Consider the following 19,178-nt stretch of genomic DNA (forward strand, 5'->3'; position numbering starts at 1 on the left):
CAAAGGTCTGCACCCTGCTTTGTTGCAACATGGGAGGGGATTGTGCACCTCTTGGTCTGCATCCTAACCTGGTCGGTGCCACACCTGAGCCTCCCTTGTTCCCCAGACACGAAGTGTTGTCTGTTTCTCCTGTTGGACCCCCAGTGATTTTTCCTTCCCTTCTCCCTCAACCCCAGACACCTTCGCCAGCAAAGCCGCAGCCATCCAGGACATGTACGCTGACGCCTCCATCACCAATGTCACAGGCAGCAACGCTGTCAACGTCTTCCTGGGCATCGGGCTGGCGTGGTCAGTGGCAGCGATCTACTGGGCGTCGCAGGGGCAGGAGTTCCAGGTGTCAGCAGGCACCCTGGCGTTCTCCGTCACCCTCTTCACCATCTTCGCCTTCATCTGCATCAGCGTCCTCCTCTACCGCCGGCGACCCCACCTTGGGGGGGAGCTGGGCGGCCCCCGGGGGTGCAAAGTGGCCACGACATTGCTCTTCGTCAGCCTCTGGCTGCTCTACATCCTCTTCGCCACTCTGGAGGCCTATTGCTACATCAAGGGGTTTTAGGCGGTGGAGGGACGGTGCTGCCAGGGGAGGGATCCCCTCCTCCGTTACCTCACCGGACACCAGTCCTGGAAGCGTGGTTTCACTGGAGGGTATGGCTGTCTGTGGGGGCTGCCACTGCCCAGACGGTCGGACAGCTGCGTGCCAAGAAGAGCAAAACCATCAGAGAGGGAAAAAAACAAAGAGACAAAATCCATCCAAAAATGGTACAAAAGAAAGCAACAATGGCAAGTGTTGAAATAAAACACAATAAACCCAGACACTGACCCTATTCAATGAAATTATGAAGTTTCAACCATCTCCAAAGGCCACCTCTCCCACAGGGGTCGTCTCCTTTCCTGCTGAGCACCCCTCCACTGTAAGGAGATGTTTCCTTATTTTTACTGGTTGAGAATTACAGAAGTCTGGTTCAGGAATTCGTGGTTTTTTTGTGTTTTGTTTTTTTTTTTCTGTTTGCTTGTTGCTTTTTGGTTCTGGGGGAGCACGCTGATTGATTTTTTTTTTTAACTACTTAATCTGAAAAATGTTACAAATTTAAACTCAAAGCTTCAAGCTGCCGTCAGTGCTGGAATTGAACATGTGTATTTCTGAAGACACACAGTCGAAAAACTTTTTCACTATGACCCATTCCCTCCCCTGCCGCCTTCCATGTCTTTCTTTTTTAAGAACATCACAAGACTGATATATTTTTAATACAAACACAGACACACAGTCACACACATTTAGTGACAAAGGCTGGAGCATGTAGCATCTCAATCACCTGCCTGGGCTAAGAAAAAAAAGAAGGAAAAAAACCCCCCAACCCTCTTAATACAGTACGTCTCATGTATATTTTGACTATGGCATTTCTCTTTGTATAATTAACTTTGAGCTTGTGGTACTGCAGGGAGAGAAAATGATGTTAATTTACAACTGTTAAAGAAGTATAACAGCCTGCTCTGGGGGGAGCAGCGCTGGCTCCCTGGGATGGTGGTGGTGGCAGGTTTGCTGCATGGTCCTCCTGCTAAGAGGTGGAAATGAATTCAGGAAAACCTGAAAAGCGTGCCCATATGTTCCCAGCACCATCCCACCCAGAGCTGTGGTGTGGCTGCCCTTCCATTCAGTTGCTACCCCAGTTTTCCCAGCACCCGCACCTTGCAGGTGGTCTCCAGGCCATTGACAGGTACAGGCTTAAAAACTGCCACCCACATCAGGACTCCTGCGTCATCTCAAGTACCTTTTAGGAACACCAGACAAACAAAAAAAGCATAATTTTAATTTGAAATGCGTTTCTTTTTAAGGATAAAGAAGAAAAGCCACCACCACCATGAGAGTATGTCATGAGTTACATCAACAGCTGCAAATTGAAATGTTGGGTTGGTAATAAAATAAATAAAAACTATACCTATATCTATATAAACAGTGCTATCTAGACACATATTTCTTAATTGAGGGCCCTGGAAGAGAACATTAAAATCCTACTCTTTGTAAAGTGTTTTTGAGATGAAGATCATTTCTTCTGTCAAGAAACAGGTGTTGTAAAAGGGAACCATTTTCATCAGGTTCCCTAAAATAAGCCAAAATTTGGGAGGCAGCAAGTAAGAGAGGGTCTGCCAAACGATACAGTTCTGCCTGCTGCCCTGCTTTTGGCTGCCCCAGGAGGTAAGGAGGAGGTGCCCATGGGTTAGGGAAACAGCAGTGGGAACAAGATTGTCATGGGCAAAAAGAGATGTAACATAGCAGGTGACTAGATGGAGGCAACGATGGTTCTTACCACACAGATGAACTATTTATTTTCATACAGAATGTTGACCAGATACCTCTATATAAATGTGTATGCATGAGGCAGAGAAGAGGGATCCTCCTCAGATGAGCAGCCAGAGCTTTGTTGGTGGGAGCCCACAGTGAGTGAAAGCCACTGGGTTTGAAGCTAACAAGCACCTGATATCTGCCTCCTTACCTCCCTTTGCCATGCCTTTTGGGAAGGGTCTGAAAAAGAGGCCAGGCTCTTGCTGAGCTTGCTGGTCCTCCTGACTGCAGTAGTGCCAGCAGCCACCAAGAGCAGCTGCTGCCACTGCCACGCTGCCCATCAGCCCCAGAGCTCCCATGTGGGACACTAAAAGAAAAATTACAAGAGTCTCCAAATGTTTTTTGTGGGGGTTTAAAGTGCAGCTCTAAAGGGGAGATTGTTACTGTTGCACCTTTTAATTGGGACATAGAGAATCTGTTGAACTTCTATTTTACCCATGCCAGCATAGCCATCCCTGGCTAAAGGCCGGCCTGGGGCGCTGCTGTGCTCTTCTGTGTTTGTGCTGTATCCACCGTGTGCTTTTCATCCACTTCCTTCTCCAGCTGACTGCAGGGAAGAGGAGGGGGGGGTAGGACTGGCTGCCATGAGGGAACTGTATGGGGCCCCTGGTGCCCTCCATGCAGAAGGGTGATCTGCACCAGGCTAACATCTATGGCATGTTCCTTCTATTTTCCTTTCTTACTCCATTAAAAATACACAAGCAAAAAAAAAAAAAAAAAAAAAAAACAAACCCAACAGGTTTGGTGCCTTTGGGGAATTTTTTTTTTTTTTCTGAAGCTGTTAAGTTTCATTTTGGGTCTAGCTATCTGCTTGCTTCTGTTTTCCCTGGGGCAGCTGCGTGGACTTGGTCGCAATGGCTCTGGCTGGTTTGCCTCCCCCCACCTCCTGACCCCAGCCCTCCAGTTGGGTACTGCTGGGAGGACCCTGGAGCACTTGCTCCTGCCTAGCTGGCAGAGAGGATGTTTCACTGCTGGTTTTGTTGCTGCTGATCTTTCCCCTTTGTTTCTCCCATCAGCTTCCCATGGCAGCCTGCAGTAACAGCAGCTGGCCCCTCCCAGCAGCCCTCGTGCTTTGGGCTTTGCACATCTTCCCTTTCTGCCTCCTCCCCTGCATCACTGCTGTGGTTGAGAGTAAATAACACATGCTGATGTCAGGAGGGAAAAGCCAAGGCAATCAAAGGAGCTGCTTTGTTCCAGAGGCCTACCATGGTATGGGGACGTCCTCTAAGGGCCGTGCATGGTGTGGGGCTAGTGGTACCTCTGGCTGCCTTCCCATCACTGTTGCCACAGAGGGCACCCACAGCACCCCACAGGTTTTGCTGTCCTGGTGATGCTGCACTGCATGGGTGCTGGTCAAAAATCAGCCTTTGGGTAAAGAAGAGTTTTGCAAAGAGGAGCACTCACCTGTCCCCCAAAATCTCTCCAGGAACTGTGTCCCAGTTTTGGTCAGTACCATGCTGCCTCTTCACCCAGCGTCATCACTGACTTGATTTTTTCCACTGGTATTTGGACACCTGACCATCGAAGTGCCCTTTACAGTGGCCCTTTAGCTAGAACTGTTCTTACCTGCCCTCTGCAGCATAGGGGCAGCTGGTGCAGCCCATAACCCCAGTCTCCCATCTTTCCCTGACAGCATGGGGCCCACTTATGGGGTTCCAGGGGAGACGGGGGGTTGGGCACCTCAATGCCAAATGCCCAGCTGGGGGTGGAAGGATTCGCGGTTGGGCACGCGTGCAGTAGGAAAGGCAGCCCCGGCAGAGCACCTGTGGGAAGGCTGCCCTGGATATCGCTTCCTTGGGCAGCCAGAGCTTGGCAAAGCCACAAAGAGATCACTGCCCTACTGGGTCCTGCACACTCCCACCTCTTTCCACAGGCCTGTGGGGTCACTCCTGCCCACACCTACTTCTGACCTGAGGGGAAACACAGAAGTTCCAACTCTGGCTCTGGCTCATTGCCTTTGACTCCAGTGATGGCACCAGGGGGTGGGGGGTGTTGGGACCCTTTGGGGCTGGTTTGCTGCCACTGCTGCACAGAGGTATTCTGGTCCCCACAGGTTCTGAGGCTTAGATCTAGAACCAAAGGGGGCCAAGCCAGAGAAGGCTGGGATGAGTCAGAGAAGTGTGCAAGCATCAGCAGTCTGTTGTGGTACAGTGCAGTGAGAAATGGAAGTGTTTGAGCAAAGGTTTTAAGTTAGGAAGGAGGCAGTTGCAGCACGTGGATTGGATTATGTCACCTTTCTGGCAATTACTGTGGTGTGGGTGTGATCAGGGCTCTTCTGAACAAGCTCAGACAAACCACAAAAATACTCTATGATGCCTATTTCCTCTGATTCCGTGTCTGGGGCTGCTGGACTGGTTTATAAGTCATTTGTCCCTGGCATAGAAGCACTCCTCCACTACTCTCCATCCCTAAGTACCAACAGGATGCCTCTTCACAGCACCATGTGTGAGGAGAAGCCCCCATCAGCTGCATGTGACTCTTCAGGCTTCAGCTGCTGTAGTGGGATGATGCCTACCTGCACGTCTCCACCAGCATAGCCCTTTGATTTGGGGAAACATTTTGGAGGACACCTGGTATTGTTGTACCTGGACACTGGTGAGATAAACAAGATAAACAAGACCTTTGTTCACCTACAGTTCACCTCATCCACCACTCGACAGCACAGCAGGACATAGGTATAGATCTAGATGGTAACAGAAAGGCATCTGAGAGATCTGGTTGTGCTTGAATATGGCCTCAGTGGAGGAGGAGCCAGCCTGCACAAATGGGAGCAGCAGTTGCTCAGCCCCGGCCACAAGCTGGAAAGCACTTGTCACCAAGAACAACCTTTGGAGTATTAGAAGAAAAAAAACGTTTTAAAAGACGTTGTCATCCGTGTGCGTGTGCCAGCGGCAGCCAGCTTGCTAATGACAGAGCTGTGTGTGCCAGTGCTGCTTAGCGCCCAGCAGAGCACACAGTGCTCCCAACCTGCCTCTGCAGCAGGAGGGGATTAAGTGCCTCCTGCTATTTAAATGAGGCATTTAAAATTCATAGATGATTAACACCATGAGTAGATTTACCCCTCCTCTCTGCCTTCCCTTCACCCAGGAGGTCTATGTTTTGCCCAGAAATAGGTGGCAAGGGCAGACCAGCCCCAGGGCATTCCTACAGGTGGCTGGTGGGGGTTTGCTTATACTTTTGCCCCACTGCCAACAGCAGATACCCCTGGTGCCTTTTCCACATTGCACTTAGCCACATGTGCCCTAGGGTGTAGTTTGAGCTTAGACATGGAGTCTAAAGGCATGATGTGAGGTGGATGAGCTCAGCAGATGCTCCCACTGCACTCAAATGTAAGCAATCGCCCATGTCCCAGGCTGTACCATTGCTATTGCCATGTAGTGGCTCAAAGAATTATTGTGACCCACCTACTAATCATTGCTGGGCATGCACTCAGAAATTGGCCCAGTTTCAAGAATGCAATAAAAAACTCTACAGGCCTAGGAAGTACTTTGTTTGAAAGGTTTTTTTTCTTTAATTACCCAAATTTCACACACGTTTCAAAGACTTTATTTTAGGGTGTAAGTTGTGAAGTTACAAATACCTTCCCAGGAAGATGCCTCTGCTGTAGAAGAAAATAAGCTTCCATTACAGAAACACTGGTCCCATTCCATAGGAATTATGAGTACAAGCTGGGTGTATGAAAAAGCTGTAGAGGGAATAACATTTCAACACAAAAGCTTCAAAGGTGTCCTCAGAAAGTCCCCATGGCACATCCTTGGCACTAAGACATGTTGTACAGAGCACTTTTGTGTCTCAATTAACACAAGGGGTGTCCAAATAAGCTCTTAAAGCTACCAGAAGAGATTTGATTGCCTCCTCTTCTTCTGGAGCATCTTGGGCAGAAACGAAAGCAAAGCCAATTGTGGGGTTTCTGTTGGCATCATTAATTTTTTCTTCTTGTTTTATTGACAAGGGCAAAGAAAACAGCTCATTGTTATCCTTATAGTAAAAGGATTTTGTATGGGGCACAGTCCTCCAGGTTCTCCACCTTCTCTTTTTCCAACCTCTGAGAAGCCATTTCTACAGGACTGCTGCCCAGAGGGTCTCACTTTGTGTTTGCACATTCTCACAGCTGCCTCATGGCAGGTCATCCCATGCCTCTGCTGAAACTCGTCTTGTTGACTGGGATTGTTTCTTCAACTTACCAACCATTCACACCCTACCCTCCACAGGTGCTGACAGACACCTCCCCCAGGCCTCCCAATACTCCACCCCACACTGGATATCACCAGGAAAATTTATAGCAAAGCGATTTCCAAGAGTTACTGCTGAAAATACTGACTAGATCAGGACTCTGGACCATCACTGGGAAGATTTCCCCAGAAAGCTCTCTGACTCTGACTCTGACACTGAACTCAACGTATTGTGAATCTTAATAGGCTGCGGTTCCTCGGCTTGCTTAGAATGTCTTCTGGGACAGTGCCAGAAGCCTCTCTGAAGTCAAGATATATCACATCTAGTGCTGTTCCCCCCTAGCCACGAGGCGAGTTATCCTGTCAAAGAATGGAATCAAATTAGTTTGAAAAGATTTGTCCTCAGTGAAACCTCAATAAACCCATTCCTGCCATTTATTTACAAACTTATACATCTTTATAGGATTAGAGAATAACTAGTCAGTAACTTGCTCCTTTAAGTTTTCAGAGAGTGATATCAGGTCTGTAATTCTCTAGGTTTTTCTTCATCACTAGTTAGGTGATGTTGCCATGCTCTCTTTAAGTCCCTTGGCAGTTCATGTGCAGTCTGCAATGCTCCAACACCCATTCCACATTTCGTATTTTTTCCTCTTATGCTTCAGGCTGTTGAAGAGCTCTTGATCCACTTTATTGATCTCTACTTACACTCCCTTCATTTCTATTGCAGCAGGATAGTTTCTTATTTGGGCTTTGACTCCTTTTATCAGCCTCCAGGTCTCTTTTATCATTTAGGACATATTTTCACAGATCCTGCCTACTCTGAATTCATTTATATTTGATGTTTTGGTTTTTTGGAGTCTAAGTACTTTAGATTAACTCACTTTACAAAGGTCTGGTACCCAAGTGCATTTTGAGGAGAAAAAGCTTGCAGCAGCCATCTGAATGCTTGTGTTAGAACCCACTGCAGAAGGCAAGGGTAGCCCAGGTTCTTACTAATAGGTCTCGTGGGGTGAATTAGAGTGAAATGACACTGAATGAGTGGTGTTTGTAAATATACACATGTAGGGTTTATTGTAGAACCATTTGGTTGCACTGTGAAACAGCTACATAGCCATTTTGGTTACTACATATAGTAATATGGCAATATAAAAGCATAAAAATAACGCTTAAGAAAATGAGTAAGAAAGAGGAAGAAAGAATAAGAGTAAAAAGGTCTCACCTGTAGGCCTCACAATGAGACTTGGTTGTTGCAATTTTGATGTCTCTTGGTCAAAGTGATGGCTACAGACTGGATCCATCGGGTGGTGGGGGAACTCCCGAAGAAGTGGTGGGGAGCAATCCCCAAAACACATCTGTTGGGTTTATATGGTTCAGGTAGGAACACCCAGGTACCTTCCCTGGGGCAGGGAGTTTAAACTGGATGATGTGGTGCTGTGGATCACTTTGGGAGTCTTTGACACCTTCTAAGATGATATAGCTGCACAAACATTATTGCACTTGAGTCCATTATTGGCCCATCAGCAGAGATGAAAACCTTCAGGCTATGTATGAATGGTACTTCCCCAGCAGGGGAGTTATCACAGCTGAGTTCACTTGAGTAAGGACGAAGAGACAGTACCCACCTCACAGGGTTTGCCTCTTTCCATATAACAGATAAAAGCTGAAACAGCATCTGGCTGAGGAGAGAGAGCTATTTCTGAAGTGACTTGGATGTTCTCACTCTGAGCTGGCAGGTTGTCTCAGAGAAAGCTGTGTGAAGGTGGCTGAGGCTGGATTTGTTCACCTGCAGCCCAACATAAAAGCAAATTTTTGCATCTCTGGAGCTGTTAAAATTGTTTCAAGTTAATGGCTTAAACATTGCTAAAATTATCAGAGGACTTTTGCCCACTGTAGCAGACTGCAAAGAAACCTTGTTGTCCATCTACAACCACAGAAACCCACCCTTTCCCCAAATATGCCAGCTAACTGGAATTTGGACTGTGACAGGAACTTGAGATAAAGGGGATACTATTGTCCAGTCATCCCAAGTCTGGGGAGAAGAATGTATTCACCAGTGATACTGGAAGAGATACTGGAATGCTGATGGCTCCAACATTCATAGGGCAAGCTGCAGCTGAACAAATCCAGCCTCAGCCACCTTCACACAGCTTTCTCTGAGACAACCTGCCAGCTCAGAGTGGGAACATCCAAGTCACTTCAGAAATAGCTCTCTCGCCAGTCAGATGCTGTGTCAGCTCTTTTCTGACATGGTGAAGCCAGCAGGAATCACTTCAGTGGTCCCAGCCAAAATCATGACTGAAGGAGATAGCAGTGGCACTTGTGCTATGCAAGGCCAGAGCTGTGCTGTGAAATGAGACACTGGGCACTCAAACTGCAGTTTTTAAGTGCTTGAAGCATAGCACTGAGATGCTACAGAAGAACAGTTTCACCAGAGTCCTTTGTTCACACACCATGAAGCAATGAGTTAAGGACCTGTTTTGTGCTGGCACTGAATTTCTTTAATAAGGTGAGCTGTATTCATCTGTACTTCAGACTCCCACACCTTGCACCAAGAAACCCCTCTGAGGTCCAAACTAGGGCCACCTAGTCGTGAGTCATATGCAGGACACCTGAGCTATTCCTGCTGGCACCAGAGAGGAGGCAAGGTGTGGAAACCTCAATCTCCACTGGAGGCACAAGCAGCTGCCTCCCTCATCACCCAGTGTATACCCTGTGTGCCCCTCCGCCTGCAGCACAGTGCAGGTCTAGCTCAGCTGGGGGCAGAGAGCCACCCACCACCACTGCCTGGCCTGTGGGTGTGGGCTGGCTGAGCACACCACGGGGCCATGGCTCCTCTGCCTCAGCTGCAGACCCCCAGCACAGTGCCAAAGTGCTGAAAGAAAATATAATGTGTAAAAAATGTTCATTTATGCTTTTGTAGGAGATGGGGATGTAGGTTTGTGCTACAACACACAGCATAGAGCTTGTGGTGGTTTCTGAACAACTAGACAGCTAGACAACTCCTGGAGTGAACAGGCAAGGCTCCTTTGCAAAACAAAACCCACCATTAAAATCAGTAAGGAGGCCCTCAGCAGAATTACAGAAAGCATTATTGCTTCCCAAAGTAAGCAGTCTTGGGTTTTCTGGCAAACACTCTAACACACACTTCCTGTTAAGACTCCTGGTTTCTAAGGTGGCATTTTTTAACCCTCTTTCTATTCAAAGTGTCTCCAAACTAAGGAGCATCACTTCTGCAGATCCTTCTGTCCAACTTAATATCAGCTTTTGAACAGTTTCCAAGTTATTCTGCCTGAAATGGCTCGTAAGGGCTGGCTGCTGAGAATTCAGAAGGTCAACATTCTGCATCTCGATTTTGTTAGTTATGTTACATAAAAGAGGAAAGAAGGCAGGGGGAGGAAAAAGAGAATGAAAAGTCTTCTGGCAGTGTCACTGTCGGAAGCAGAGGCAGAAGCAAGCCCTTCACAGTTCTTTTGACTTGCTTACAGAATGGCAGCAAGGCCAGGAAAAGGGTGAAGGCCTCTTGGGGTACCTCATGTCAACTCCAGAACCAGGAAGCATGGCCAAGGAATTGGGCTTTTCTTTTTCAAAAGATCCTTTTCCTGTTTTCAGTTGTCTTGCAGAACTCCAGAGACAGCTGCTGCTCTTCCCTTAGCCCAAGAACTTGTTACCCTTGGTAACACAAGGAAATTAGCTTGGTTTGCCAGTTCGTTCTTGACATATGCACACTGGCTGTCACTGCATTTCCTTCTTTTACTCTTGAATTTGCACCTGAAGACTTAGCAGAGCCCTCCATGGCCATCTACAAACAATCCAGCCTGTGACTACCATACAAACAGAAACCCTCCCCTGGGACTGCAACTGCCTTGCCTTTCATGTGCCATAAACAAGTTGTGTCCTTATTCATTGCAAGAGATTTACATGCAATCAAGTGAAATGACAATGATGACAAAGCTGGTCAAATGCACTTGAAGGGGACAGTGTGTGGCCTCCTCTGCCATGGACCTCGTGCTGCAGCCTCCGATGAATGCCACTTCCTCGTAGCCTACAAAAACCTATGTTTTACAGTAACAGCAGCTTTCCAGCATGGCTTGTTACTTATCATCTCTGAGGATTAAAAGTTTTTAGACAACAGCTAGAAGATACTATTTCAGGCTCCCATGTAGCAAGGCATGACCTGCAAAGCAAAGTATGAAGGCTCCCATGTGAAAGGGAGGGGCGAGGACATGCAAGCTGCAGTGCCCGTCTCCTACCCATGGTGGGGGAAACTGTGCTACGAGATCCCATGTCCCACCTTCTGTAATCATCTCTACAATCCTGCTGAAGCTTCACAGCCTTTCTAAGCAGGCTGGGCAGATCAGCTGTCATCGAACCACAGAGATGCACTCTGGAGCTTGTTTTAATTCAGCCTGCTTACACACAGGGGAGGAACACCACAGACCTCCAAATCCAACCACAGACTGACACTTGACTCTCCAAGTAGGAGAGTCCCCTTCCCTCTCCAACAGCCCTGTAGGGATAACTGGAAATCAAGATTCAACAAGAAACGACCACAAGACACTGGAGCAAAAGTTACCTATTTTATTACAAAACCAAAACCAAACAGATGCCTTTCAGTTCAACAAATTATGCCATAGGCAGAAATGTGCTGGGGCAGGGTAAGTTCAATATAAACTCAGGCCATGGAAAGCAGTGCCTTCACATGTATGAATCCCACTGTAATGCAATTTCCTACAACACACTATGCCCTTGGAAGATCAGCAAGAAAATATAAGATTTTTTTACTTCTGGCAGCAAGAACAGATGACTTGAACTGTTGAGTCCTGGGACTCTTCTCTGTCCCAGCTGTTTTCAGCCATCATTCAAAGTAGAGCTGCAGAGGCCCAGGACAACTTGAAGGATGAAGAGACACAAGCCCATGGTCTGCTTTCAGGCACAACACTGACACTCCCTGTGTTCCAGCTTCAGGAAGATGCTACTGATGCAAGGCAGAGCAGAAGACTGCTTACAACCACCAGATAAGGACAATTTGGCCTGGCAGCCAGGTGGACTGGAAATAAAACCAAGAGGGGAAGTGGGCAGCTGAGGCACTGCTCTCATCTGATGAGTACAGGTTGTTGGACAGCTCACAGCTGTGTGAATCAGGACCAGTATGGTCTGCACAATCCTCCAACACAAACCCAGAACAAGTAACCCGACCTCTACCACGATCATGCTGGTTGGGCCTTCCATGGCAATGTACAAGTGCTGCCAGAAGCTGCTCGGAGACCCATGCAAATTCAGCAAGTCAGGACTTGTCTTGTGAAAGGGGAAAGCAGTGTAATGCTTGGTCCCCAATCCATCCATAAAGTCAGCCTGGCCTAGCAACAGGAATACCCATGAATACCAAATTTAACCAACAGCCACCCCTTGTTTGCCTTCCTTGAAGAACTGACCCAGTTTTAGTTGCAAACCGCATGTGAATACAGGCCTTTTGGAAGGGAAGGACACAAGGATGAGAAAAAGGAGGTCAGCAGAAGGATTTATGTGACAAGCAGGAGTGGTGGCTGGCTGGTTTACTTCCAGAAGGAGATGCAGTCAGTTTTAGCAGCTCTGCAGTCCCCCCACAATCTTGTGGGGCACTGCCCAACCCCAGTGCCTGGCTGACAGAATTCCTAGAGGCATCCAACTGTCTGCTTCTGCTGGATGTAGCTATACATTAAAAAATCCCAATCAAACAAAAAACAAAACAAAACACCACCAAACAAACAAAAAAACCCCACCCCCCAAAAAACCCCAAACCACCAAACACCAACCAACCCAGCAGCCAGAACTTTTAATCCCTAAAACTAGAATATTAAAATGGAGAGGGTTTTTTTTTATACAGTTTCTTTCATTCTTTACTCCCTACAATAGGATTAGTGAGTGTGGCAGAGACATCTCTAACTATACACTAAACCAAATTATTTCAACACACAAAAGATGTGCCCTGGGCATTAAAAAAAAAACCCAAAATAACAACAAACAAAAAGAGAAGAAGCAATCAAGAAGGTGGGAGCTTGCAGGCCAAAAAAGCACATACACTGTATGTGAGAAACCATGAAGATCCAGCAGCAGGATCTGCTCTTGCTGAAGAGATGACTTCTTTATATTATGGTGATGTGATGTATACTTCAGATATTACCAGAGGTGTTTTCAACCATGTAATATGGTTTCATTAGCTCCAATATACTTCCCAGAGGAAGAGTTATTACTACTCTTAAATGGTTATTTATAGAAAAGCTTGTTAATTTTTCTTTTTTTTTACCTTTCCATTTTGTCAACAAGCACTAACTTAATGCATCAGGGCACTTTTTTTGGTGATGTATTATCTCATGCTATTGTCACGATGACATGACTGAGTGAAGATGCTGTGTTCTATCATCTTTTACCAAAGCAAAACACCCTTGAGGGATGAGTCCAGTGTCTACAGTAACCCATTGCTATTACAAGCAATTTTTCGTGTGATCTCATATTAGCATGTCATTTCATCACCTTCACTACGGTTTCTTCTAACAAGCGCTTGGTCCAGAGGTAAGTGGCAGAAGGATGACCAGGTCTGAAGTGGGAGGCTGCTCAGAACAGGCGAGTGCTGCCAGTGGTTGGAAATACACAAAGCAAAACACTGCATGTCCCACCACACTCTGCCCAAACCTAGGACTGCTGATATGGACACCCTTGCCAAAGAAACAACTTTGGTAAAACTGCTAGTGGTTGAAACAGCCCCTGTGGCCTTCAAGAATGCCAGACTCCTCACTCCAAGCCTTCTTTGTTACTGCTAATCACACCTCAGTGTCACAGTACCCAGGAGGTACTGGCAACAGCAAATCAGGCAAAGTGGGCAGGCACACCACTGTGCAGAAGGGGAGCTTGGATACACAACCACCAAGGACAAGAAAAGTCACCGCTTCATCAGTGAGCACGGCCCAAGCTGTACTGTTGAAACATAAGTAAAGCAGACTCTTGGGGACCAGCAGCATGACTGTGTTTGTCTGCACTGACAAGTACATTCTTTGCCCTTCAGCAAAGCACAAGGCAGGCTAATGCTGCTTTTAGCAGGCTTCTCAAAATGTTTATTGTTGTACAACATATAGATGAACACTTTGTCAGAGAGGAAGATGCAAGACTTCACTCCACTGACTCTACTGGGCCTATGGCTCCCACATCCTTCCTACAGCTTTAGATTCCAGAGGCATGGCACATCTTCGCTAAGCATATTATCTGAGCCTGAATAGCAATGCATTTGTATTTCATTTCTGCCCAACTTGCAACGGGTGCACAAACTACGTTTGCACATCCCTAATACAACCCTTTTCTATCCCTACTTTAAGCAGCTTTGCAGTGCACCAATACTGACGTGAAATCTGTGCTCTCAAAAGCCCAATTGCCTGAGTTGCAGAGGGATTTAGGGTAAGAAAAGGGGTTCAGCTGCTCTCAGGAAGCATTTGGTATCTGGAGCACTGCGGGTGTATTTGCAAGAACAAGTCATGCGGACACACTGGCTCCTTTTTGCATGGGGGTGTTAAGGCTTGCCACTGAATGACGGTTTGGTGGCAGAAATGAATGCATCACTATAATCCATTAAATGCAAAGTGTCCCTCTAACCATAACAGCCTTCAAAAGCAAAGGGAGGAACAGAACAGTGACTCCAACCCCTGTACAAGACAACTGTACAATTTACATATATATTTATATACAGTATATAAAATTCTTTTGAGTCCCAGTGAACTCAATTTTACATCATCAGTAGCTGTTCCAATTTTAAAAAGTCATGATCCTGCTTCCCTCCACTTTCCAAAGTATTAGATAATGGCATTGAAAAGCAATTAAAAACAAACCCAAACCATTATTTTAAAAGTGCAAACATTCTGGGTGCCACTTCTGCTACGCTGGATGTTGCTGATGCTGCGTGCTTGGTCACAAGCAGCAAGGTGTCTGTCTGTCACTGGAACTTTTCTTCCTTTGGGTCAGCTCCTGCCTTCCCTTCTTGTCTTCTGCTGCTACACCAAGCGACCTACTGAAAGGGTAGGGTGGGGTGGGCAAGGAGGAGAAAGACAAACAGAACAGAAACAGAACAAGTAAGGGAAAAAGGCAAATTAAAACAAAAAGAAACCTGACTGATAAAGATCCAGTATAGCCTCTGCTGAAGCCATGGCCCCAGAGAGCTGAGATCCCAGAGTAAGTTGTGAGGCTGAAAACAACCAGGGGCTAATGAGACAGCCTTGCTGAAAAAAGCATTGAATGAGTCACATGGAGCCTTAGGGACTGACATATTTTTAAACACAAAATACCACTTTCCTCCCCCTCCTTGGAAATGGGCACGCAGTCTAGGGAAATAACTGATCCAACATCCCTTCCTCTGCTCTTCTGCCTGGCACAGCTGATGCAGAAACCCACTGCTGCCAGGCTGCCCTGCCACCATCTCCCCATCAGCCACAGCCAGCTGCCTCCTTCCCTAGCAGACAAGCAGGTCTTGGAGGAGGCCTTTCTTCAGAAAGCTTTTGTTAAGCCCTTCATCAAAGGTTCTTAAAAAAAACCAAAGCTCTTACGGGATCAGAGCTAGAGCTCTGTGGATTAATTACAGGTGAAAACATGCTAAAGACAAAGCACAAGTAGGGATTTGATTTTCAAAGAGGAGAAAGGTTACTTCACTGGGAGGAAAGGCCTCAGTGGGATCAGTGCTGATCAACATGCCCTGTCACAGGGGGCAAATACTGTCAAATGCAAAATTATTTCAGGTAGCCATATTTGCAATTGATTGCAAAAGGTGCCTGCAGTGCTCAATGACCAGCTCATAAAAACAACTGATTGTTTTCCATGTCTGTAAGTGCAGTGCAGCGTGGGAGTGGGGATGACCTGTCCTACACTGAGCACTTTGAGTGACGAGGAAGAGGCTGAAGCCACAGCACGCAATTGTTCAAATGCCTCTGCTCAGCTTTTAGCAGCAGGCAAAAGTCAAGTACGTACTCAGAATGGAGGACACACCAGGAAACATCACATCATCAATGTACAAGGTATAGTTGATCTTTATCTTCAGTTCTCTGTTCAGCCCATCTCACCAGCACCAGATACATACCCCAGGATGATAAGGAGGACAGCAAGAGGTGTAGGAAGACTTCTGGCATTAAACAAACACACAGCCTAGGTCTTCTCAAAACAAAAAGGAGTCTAACCAGACATATACAGGACAGCTATAGAACAAGTGGCTGAAGATAGAGGCAGGGGAGAACTTCTCACTGCTTCTTACAATCCAAAATGAGAAGTACTCAACAGAATCATGAGGCATCAAGTCTAAAATCAAAGCAAATTGTGTTGTTGTTCATGCCTGATGAAAGCGTCCATGTGATTCAATGCCACAAAATACAGGAGAGAGCAGACCTTCACCATGATAGAGAAGAGTCTTCATGGGAACCTGTCCATGGAGTAATATAATGTAAACACAAAAAATCTCCTAAATTATTGCTTGACAGAAGAAGAGAGAATAGGATAGGAGAGTATTCATCCCATAGCTACTTTATCCTATTCTAATTCCTTAGCAATGTATTATCTATTCCAGCAAAAGACATAGAGCTGGACTTAGAAATGATGCAGTGGAGCTGCATGTTGGTCTATTTATACCTCTTAAGAACAACTTTGGTTTCCAGCTGTTTCTATATTGCTGTTCATGAACATGGCAGAGCAGGGGAGAATGAATTCTGCAATATATGCTTTTCACAGAAAAAAAAGAAAACATTTTGACAAGATACTCACTGAAAGGGTTAAGGCCTTGTCTTTTTCCATTGGGCAAACTGCTCAGGCTACCTGTAAAATCCAAGAACCACATTAAAGGCAGTAAATGCCATGGCATGACAAAGGAACCTTCCCTTGTCTGTTGCCAGAGGGCAGGTTCAAAGGAGCCCCTCTGAGCATGCTCACAGCAAGTCCTGCCAACACTCCTTTCAGAGTCACATGCAAGAGTCTAACCAATGTGCCTGAGATGAGAGATGTTAAATACTTGGTGTTGTAGTAGCTGAATATCATGAAATCCAGAGATTTTGCATGGGCAAGAAACAATTACAAGGTTAAGCTGAACTGTGGAAGGAGAAAGAAGAAAGGAAGGATGCAAGTAGTATCACAAAGTTTCCCCAAGCAATCAAAATAATGCCATGTAGAAAGGGGGCAGGCAGAATAGAGTGAAGGTGCCAGCAATATAGATAGCCCAGGTTTATTAAATCTTTCACTTGGACCAAACAAACAAACAGGTGCCTAAAATCAAAGACCTGAACTTATTATACCTGGCAGAAGGGCAGAGCTGTGACTGCATTATGAGGTAACAGGCACACACACCCTACACCAGATGGAGCTCATGGCAAGGGCCTCTCACCTCAGAAATAAGCCTGTTCCTACTGTGCACTGGATACAGACAGCTCAAGGATTACAGGAGCTCTTGAAAGCATGTCACATTTCCTGTGAGCTGCTTCGTCTGATTTCAGAGGAGGGATTAGCTGCAAATGGGAACTCCTGCTCCCAGCCAGCAGCAGTAAGCCTGTTGCCACCCTCCACTCCAGCCTACGACTTTGGTTTGTGCATGCACATGACCTGACTGCACCGCTTGCTCTGCACATCAAGTACTCTACAGCACATGCCACTCTGTGCAGGGACGAGATGGGCAGAAGCTCAGAGGGCAGGGGAGAGGTGTAGGAAGCTGGGCTGCAAGACGGGAGCGGGGCTGCTGGGAAGAAAAAGGCAGGGGGAGGGAAAGGTGACAGTGGTCAAGACTCAAATGGGTTGCAAAGCACGACTTGTTGGCTTCAGAGAACATTACTAAGAGAAACTGTGTAAGCACAGTAAGTTATTCCACGGCCTCCAGACACCAGCCCAGTACCAGCCACCTGCCCTGCTGGGATCAGCAGCACTGTGGCTCGCTGATGCCCATGTGTCAAACATGGCACTGCTGCCATGGGCAGAGGCTCCACTGCCAGGGGCAGAGGATCTGCCTGGGCTGACTAGCACTCACAGCCTGGACCCTTCATGAGCAGCTCCCAGAGCCCCGGAGGGCACTGCCAGGCCATGCATCCAGAGGGCAACCAAAAGAACCCTCTTGCCTTTAACACCCAGTGCAGGTAAGCCTGCAGCACAGTGCTGTGCAGGAGCACAACCTATCTCCGGCAAGAGCTGAGAGAGCTCCACCTGTCTTTGGTGTGTGCAGAAGGCAGGAGCATCCCTCCCTGCCACGGCCGGTGTGCTTGAGGGCACGGCCCCGTGCAGCCATGCAGGAAACCATGCTGCAGCTCATCCCCTGCTACTCCGGGGAGAGAGAGTGCTGCCTTCCACAGGGCAGAGAGCAGCCTTCAGCTGCCTGCTTGCCTACAAACCAGGCCAGCCACGTATGCCTGTCAAAGGCAAACCCCTGCCACAACAACACTGCACTGCTGACACAAAAGAGAGGAATGAATATGGCAAGTGGCGACCGTGGGTTACTAACATATAACTGGGAAACGCTTGGGCATTATTGGGTAACATCCCATCATCCAGAAATTTTCATAAAGCAGAGTATTCGCTCATCCTCACAAGTACAGTTTTGGATAACAGTTCTAGTCACACTGGATTAGGCCAAGTGTCTTTCAAAAGAAAAAGCCCCAAGGAAACCCCAGCAGCGTTTTATTGGAAGAAATTATTTCTCAGGCATACTGAGCAAATTTCACCTTTTGGGGAGAGAAACAGCCTTATCTTGTGTTCTCAACACAGTACTGATGTCCTGATTCATACTACCACTTACTTTTGTCAAGATTAAAGGCAAATTATAGCACCTCTTCAAAGGGGAATATCTGAACATGACAAACAAAACCAAGTGCTGAACCAGGGCAGCTCCTTTGATTCTAATCTAATAGCAATTAAATGTACTTTAAGATTCCTTTTTAATTCAGTCATTACCTGGTTACAGTTTTCTCATGGCCACTCAGATTGTTTTCTATCATCATTGGTCCAGAGGCCTTTCCCAGGTGACTGCTCTTTGCTACCTTCTCCCACACAGCTGCTGGCACAGTAATAATATAGAGCAACTTCATTCCCAGCCTCCCAAGCATGCCGTTACTTCTGAAGATAGCAATAAGAAAGGTCCAAAACATCACGGAATGAAATCTGCTGTTCAGATTGTCCATTACTTTTCCTTCCTTCTGTAATATTTCCTCAGATGCAGTAGAAAGTGACATACTGTTTAACTACACACACATAAACTTTTTAATTAAGGTATTTCAGTCTTGTTTCTGGACTGCACTCTTGGTGGCTGGGTTCCACCTCAGATGTCCTCATGGCCTGTGAAGCATGCCCAACACCTACCATCTGACAAGCTCTTGGATAGCAAAGTAATCACGGGATCTGAGCTGGCAGAAGGGAACTTCCCGTCAGCTGGCAGAGGGACATTTCTTCGCTGCTTATTCCCTTAGCTCCTCTTTGGGCAGGCACAAAATGCTGACTTTGTCTTCTGAATTTGGAAGAATACAGAGGTAAAACTCAACTCCAGCATTTTGCAGCCAGCACAACTAGCATAAGCCTCACTCAGAACTACAGCCCTTCTCTCCAACACCACTGGACTCCAATTAATCTTGGGTCCAGTAACTTTCCAGAAAAGCTTTACAATGTGTGTCTATCTCCTCTCAAGGATCCTGCCTTTT

The 19,178-nt window shown here is 46.7% G+C and overlaps 2 protein-coding genes across 20 annotated transcripts in view; one reads left to right on the forward strand and one right to left on the reverse strand.

Annotated features, from left to right (window-relative positions):
• Positions 1–1,992, forward strand: part of SLC8A3 (solute carrier family 8 member A3) — a 137,040-nt gene extending 135,048 nt beyond the window's left edge. For all 11 annotated transcript variants that reach the window (XM_069017556.1, XM_069017554.1, XM_069017560.1 and 8 more), the window contains one exon: positions 177–1,992. In XM_069017556.1, coding sequence (XP_068873657.1) covers positions 177–553 — 377 coding nt within the window. In that variant the 3' untranslated portion in view covers positions 554–1,992. The remainder of the gene's footprint in view (positions 1–176) is intronic.
• A 9,088-nt stretch (positions 1,993–11,080) lies between these two features.
• SMOC1 (SPARC related modular calcium binding 1) overlaps positions 11,081–19,178 on the reverse strand; it is a 150,858-nt gene continuing 142,760 nt past the window's right edge. For 3 of the 9 annotated variants that reach the window (XM_069017575.1, XM_069017574.1, XM_069017567.1), the window contains 2 exons: positions 16,276–16,326; positions 15,535–15,937 (listed from right to left, as the gene is read on the reverse strand). In XM_069017575.1, coding sequence (XP_068873676.1) covers positions 15,906–15,937; positions 16,276–16,326 — 83 coding nt within the window. In that variant the 3' untranslated portion in view covers positions 15,535–15,905. Of the gene's footprint in view, positions 14,543–15,532; positions 15,938–16,275; positions 16,327–19,178 lie in introns of those variants that run through there. The other 6 variants (XM_069017569.1, XM_069017568.1, XM_069017571.1 and 3 more) reach the window with 6 other exon arrangements.

This window comes from Aphelocoma coerulescens, chromosome 5, assembly GCF_041296385.1.
Source record: "Aphelocoma coerulescens isolate FSJ_1873_10779 chromosome 5, UR_Acoe_1.0, whole genome shotgun sequence".
Taxonomy (NCBI): Eukaryota; Metazoa; Chordata; class Aves; order Passeriformes; family Corvidae; genus Aphelocoma; species Aphelocoma coerulescens.